The sequence below is a fragment of the Pholcus phalangioides genome, unplaced genomic scaffold (genome assembly GCF_987345545.1).
Source record: "Pholcus phalangioides strain wild (caught in Gottingen) unplaced genomic scaffold, Ppha-v1.0 ptg000013l_1, whole genome shotgun sequence".
Lineage (NCBI taxonomy): Eukaryota > Metazoa > Arthropoda > Arachnida > Araneae > Pholcidae > Pholcus > Pholcus phalangioides.
The window spans coordinates 24417604-24423513 of record NW_028301606.1 but is presented as its reverse complement, the minus strand read 5'-3'; the positions used below and the strand labels follow the sequence as shown (position 1 = coordinate 24423513).

At 41.5% G+C, this 5910-nt stretch overlaps 1 protein-coding gene across 1 annotated transcript; it reads right to left on the bottom strand.

Annotated features, from left to right (window-relative positions):
- Positions 1 to 2902: 2902 nt before the first annotated feature.
- Positions 2903 to 5910, bottom strand: LOC149078832 (uncharacterized). Its single transcript, XM_089240516.1, has one exon. It carries the CDS (start codon positions 5889 to 5891, stop codon positions 3063 to 3065), a length of 2829 nt encoding a protein of 942 aa, XP_089096642.1. The 5' UTR covers positions 5892 to 5910; the 3' UTR covers positions 2903 to 3062.

Genomic DNA, 5910 nt, shown 5'->3' with positions numbered 1-5910 from the left:
CCATACGGGTTATAACGGACTTTTAATGTATATAGGGTGTCCCATAAGTTCGTAAATATTTTGAAAAAATCATAAAAATTGAAGGAATTGGTATATTTGAACGCGGTTTGTGTGAATATGTTATTTTTATGAAGGAGGACGTTTCTTGGTGCAGAAAAGTTTTCAAATTTTCGTCGATACAGGGCACTGTAAAACAGTCCAGCAAGAGTCATTGGACTAGAATTTTTTTCAATCTCTTCTGTATCCAAAACGTTTGTAAAACTCTAGCTAATGATTCGGGGCTGAGGTAAAATGACTTCATCAATAATGCTTTATCCGCCATATTATGGATCTATCACAATGGAAAAATTATGTCCGCGCCAGTAACAGAATTCAGAAATGGGCTGTTAATCGTACACTCTTCATTGTATAGGACTCTGTGATTTGCACATTTCCAGCGATTTTGATCCGTGCAGCGCCGTCTATAGACGAAAAATTGAACTTTTTGAAATAAAAATCCTTCGTGAGAATAACTTTTTCGCAAACAGCATTCAAATATACAAATTCTTTCAAATTTTAAGAATTTTTGAGCTCTGCGTAAGTGGGAAACCCTGTATATTGTGTGGAGTCTGATATCAGGCTCTCCGAGACCGTCCATCCCTTTGGGAAAGAGCGCAAACCATCCCAAGATGGTCTCTCTGGGCGGTCAGCGGTCATGTCTGTCTGTCTGTATATTGTGTGACAGTGTGTTATGACACTTTAGGAGGTGCCGTCAAACTACTTCGAGATCGGGCCACGATATATACTCTCTATAACACACGTGCTCAACAACCCCCCCCCCCCCCCCCCCACCCGGGGGTCATCTGATGTGGCCTGTGAACTCAAACCCAATTTTACAAAAATGAGCTGTGGCATTACTAGGTCATTCAACTGACCTATAGAGAATTTTCACATCACTTAGAGAACCACGGTGCATTTACAGATCCCTTAAGTCACCCGCTGCCCATTCCCGGATCACTAAAGGGATCTGACTTACATGGCCCGCGACACATGTCTATTTCACTTAGTGACCTGCGACGATGCTATTCCATCACACTTTTTCAAACCAATGGAGTTACCTGCACTCTCTAACAGGTTGAGCACCGTTTGTTCATTCTATAACATAGTTTTCCAGCTGGCTCTGCGAGAACTTTCTTGAGGTTCATCAATGTCTCTGGACTTTTCGCTTGCCCTGACTGTGTGAATGACGAAGTGAGTAAGTGAGTGACCAAGTAAATGACTGATTGATTACAGTATATGAGGGACCAAGTGAGTAGATGGTGGCTGTATGAGTGAGTGATAGTATGCGACCGTATGAGACACAAAATGAGAGTGTTCACTCATACGTTCACTTATTTGATCACTCATTCGGTCATTCGTACGGTTACTCATACGGTCATTAACTTGATCACTAATACGGCCACTCACTTGGTAACTCAAATGATCAGGCATTGATCACTCTTACACTCACTTATACGGTCACTCATCCACTAATATAGTCACCCATGCGGCCACTCACTCGATCACTTGGTCACTCACATGGTCAGGGTAAGAAAAATATCGGGGGAGAAGTGTCTCTGAAGCAAATTTTCCTGGGGCGGAATTTCGGGTGCGAAATGTCGTAGGCGAAATTTGCGGATCCCACTTTTGTTAGGGACGAACGATGACCCCATTCTGAAGGTTTCGCTGTATTTCATGCCTTTTAGCCTAATGTAATGCTCTCAAGATCATTGGAACCTCTTATAACATCATTAGAACCTTTTAGAAGATCCTCATCCGCTTGTTAGGGTCTATGAAGTCTTATGAAGGGATGAGACTAAATAAAATCAATAGAACTAAATTATGAGGTCTAAATTAGTCGTACCTTCAACAATTGAATTGAACTATCAAAAAATCTTAAATTGGCCTTTCAAAATATGAAGAAATCGGTTCACTGAAAAATTTAAGAAATTGCTCGATCAAAAAATAAATTTGTCCGTGAAAAAATTACAAATTGTGTTGTTAAAAAAATACAAATTGCTCTGTCAAAAAATTATAAATTTGTGGAAAAATTATAAATTGCTCAGTCAAAAAATTATAAATGTCTGTGAAAAAATAATTTACAAATTGGGTTGTCAAAAAATTATAAATTTTTCGGTAAAAAATTACAAATTGGGATGGCAAAAAATTCTAAATTGGTCTCTGAAGATATAATTATAAATTGGGTTGTCAAAAATTATAAATTTTTCTGTGAAAAAATGACAAATTGGGATGGAAAAAAATTATAAATTGGTCTGTCGAAAATTATAAATTTGCCTGTGAAAAAATTTTAAATTTTTCTGTAATAAAAATAATTACAAATTGGGTTGTCAAAAATTATAAATTCGTCTGTGAAACAATTATAAATTATTTTCTCGAAAAATTATAAATTATTTTCTCGAAAAATTATAAATTATTTTCTCGAAAAATTATAAATTATTTTCTTAAAAAAATATAAACTATTTTTGAAAAAATTATAAATTGGGCTGTCAAACACATTATAAATTGGTCTGAGAAAAAAACTATGAAATGGCTGCCAAAAAATTTTAAATTGTCCATCAGAAAAATTATAAATTTGTCTGAGGAAAATGATAAATTCGCTGCGAAAAAATTATGAATTGTTTGTCGGAATAATTAAAAATTTGGCTCAAAAAATTGAGAAATAGATCTATCAAAATATCAAGAAATCAAAATCTATCAACATACCAATTTAAATTAACGTCTTCGAAAAATTGGAAATTGACATAGAAAAATATCTGACGGGGGTAAATTAAAAAAAAAAAAACCTTTGTATTGAATTTGTGAACAGCACGCGTTTTGACCAAAAAAATTCACAACAGTCAATGAATGACAAACGAAGCAAAGTGATTAAAAATTGTATTCAAACTCAATTTACAAAATCATTTTCGTAAAGTTGAAATCAATACAAAATTATTGATAGTCGTCGATATCTTTTTTTTTTCTCGATAATTTAGAATCCATTACCTTGACAGTTCCTTTCGTCTTCACAGAAAAGGTTGCCAACCCTAGTAGTAGTAGTTGTCGTCGTCGTCCTCGAACTCACTATCGTAAGCGGCTTGGATTCTTTGTTCTTTAAACCAGCGCTGAAATTGGTCCCGAAGTCTGTCGTCCATTAAAATGTCGTCGTTGTCACTGTCGACGCCTTTTTCTTCTGGTAGATGGTCATCGGCCATATTTGGACCCTTCTTGATGGCGTTGAGATCCTGGCCGTCCTGGCGATGGCCGGTGGTGAGTCGCTCAGGATACGAGTCAAAGTCACGTGTCTTCGGTCCAAGGTCTGATTGCTTAGAGACCACCCTCTCGTCGCCAACCGTGTAGACAGTCGCTGCTTCGTAGCAATCACTGACGTACCTGAAGGCATCTGTGTCGTACATCAGCTCGTATGGGTTCTTTATTTCTGGCTTTTTGTTCATGAGGTAATTGCGGAGGCAAGCTTCGACGAGGTCAACGTTTTTGACGCGATTAGGCATGTCTGTCTGCCTCTTCAGGTTGTCCTCCGAAGAATCGTCATCGATCCAGAACTTTTCGTACTGCGGATGTTCTCCGTTCATCTGCAACTGATGGTACTTCTGGTGGTACTGCGGTTGCCGGTACATGTTCTGTGGAACGAAGTTGACGAGGTAGTGGTCTTCGGGTCGTAGGTTCCTCGAATAGATAACGTTGTTGACGTCGATTCCACGGCTTGGGTCGTTTTGTGCCAGTCGTTTGCTCCTGTCGGGAGGGCTCGATACAGCCTCGGGACCGATGGATTCTTTGGAATCCGGCTTCTCTGGTTGAGCGGTAGAGACTGCTCTGTTCCCAGATTTGTTGGGGCGCTTCTTCCTCCTTCCCGTTTTACCTCCCTTGGGCTTGTTCACCATCACATGTTCCACCTTTCCAGCATCAAATGGCTTGGCTGCGATTTCACTTTTTTCTTCTGGAGGTATGGTTGTTGCGATGCTTTGTTCCTCCCGAGCTTCGCTGGTGGTCACTTCTAGATTAGGTGAGTCTTCGCCAAGTTTCTTGTTTTCATCAACAGTTTGTGGTTTGTTCAAGGACTTCACATTTTCAGGCGGTAGTTGCGATCTGGGTGCCATTTTCTCATCCGGTACTCCCTTGTCCATTCTGCCTCGGAGAGTTCCTGGTGCGACCTTTTGGCTTTCTGGTGCGATTTTTAGACTTTCTGGTGAGACTTTTTGACTTTCTAGAGAGATTTTTTGACTTTCTGGAGCGACTATTGGACTTTCTGGAGTGACTATTGGACTTTCTGGAGCGACTATTGGACTTTCTGGAGCGACTATTGGACTATCTGATGCGACCATTTTACTTTCTGGTGCGACCGTTTTACTTTCTGGTGCGATCGTTTTACTTTCTGGTGCGACTGTTTGATCTTCTGGTGCGACTGTTTGATCTTCTGGTGCTTCTGGTGCGATCGTTTGACTTTCTGGTGCGATCGTTTGACCTTCTGGTGCTTCTGGTGCGATCTTTTGACCTTCTGGTGCTTCTGGTGCGATCTTTTGACCTTCTGGTGCTTCTGGTGCGATCGTTTGACCTTCTGGTGCTTCTGGTGCGATCGTTTGACCTTCTGGTGCGATCGTTTGACCTTCTGATGCTTCTGGTGCGATCGTTTGACTTTCTGGTGCAACCGTTTTACTTTCTGGTGCGACTGTTTGATCTTCTGGTGCTTCTGGTGCGACTGTTTGATCTTCTGGTGCTTCTGGTGCGATCGTTTGACTTTCTGGTGCAATTTTTTGACTTTCTGGTGCAATTTTTTGACTTTCTGGTGCAATTGTTTGACTTTCTCGTAGACTAGGAATTCCGTTTTTTTCTGCCACTTTTTTTTCTAATTGGTCTTCGACGGGTACAGGTTTGGGACCTTTTTTATCGTCTGGTGGGGACGTCAGTTTAGCCGCTTTCTCAATCTCGACCCGTTCTTCTGCGATAGCTCCTACGGACTTTTCTTCAGGATGCTTCATCTCGAGTTTCTTTGCTTTTACTTTAGCTGGAACTTCGGGGACCTTTGCCTTTGGAATCTTTTCAGCGACCGCGGATGCAGTCCTATCTTCTTCCAAAACTGCTGATTGAACCTTTTCCTCCGGAGCTATTTCGGCCACCGTTTCAGGAATTCCGGTATCCATGGGACCGACTTTCCGCGCTTGCAAAACCTTGTCCGCTGCTCTGGACTTGGAGTCTTCGAAGGCTCGGTCGTGTTCGATGGATTGTTCGGCAGGTATATCATCTTCATCTTCTTCCGCATTATAGGTTTCGATCACTTCTTGGAATCCTGGCCGAATTTCCGATTCCTTCAGCACCGGATGACCATGGCTATCCGATCGTCCGGAATTTTTTCCATTCCCGAATATTTCTTCCTCTTCCTCCTGAGGTTCAACAAAGGCTTCAACGACACCGATTATCTTTTTCCTTTTCGGCCCTGCAGAAATCTTCCCATTGACGGCCGATCGTTTTTGCTTCCTGACGAGTAGTAGAGAACCAAGTCCTTGCTGAGCATTGCCAACTTGGGATTTCAAAGTGTCTTCTTCGATAATCATCAAAGGAGGAACGGGCTCTTCCGGTGGAGCAATGGCGTATTTTTGAGCTACGAGCTTACCCGGCAAATCGGATTCATTCGGTTGTCCACCCGATGGTTGAGAGTCATTCAACTGCTGAAGATCGCCTATTGGGTTTCCCACGGTGAACTGCAATTGATTATGACCGAAGAACATCGGTCCGAATAACATAAGTGGAACCAATAGTGCGGCTGCCATGATGACGACGGCTACGAGAACGAATTCACACCGGCGCTCCGGTTTTCTACGAGGGAGCTCCGAATAGACAGGATTAACGCAACCTTCCATACAAAGACAAGCCGAACAA

What these genes read in the sequence shown, in the direction of transcription:
- LOC149078832 (XM_089240516.1), bottom strand. Translation starts at nt 5,891, where the DNA reads ATGGAAGGTTGCGTTAATCCTGTCTATTCGGAGCTCCCTCGTAGAAAA.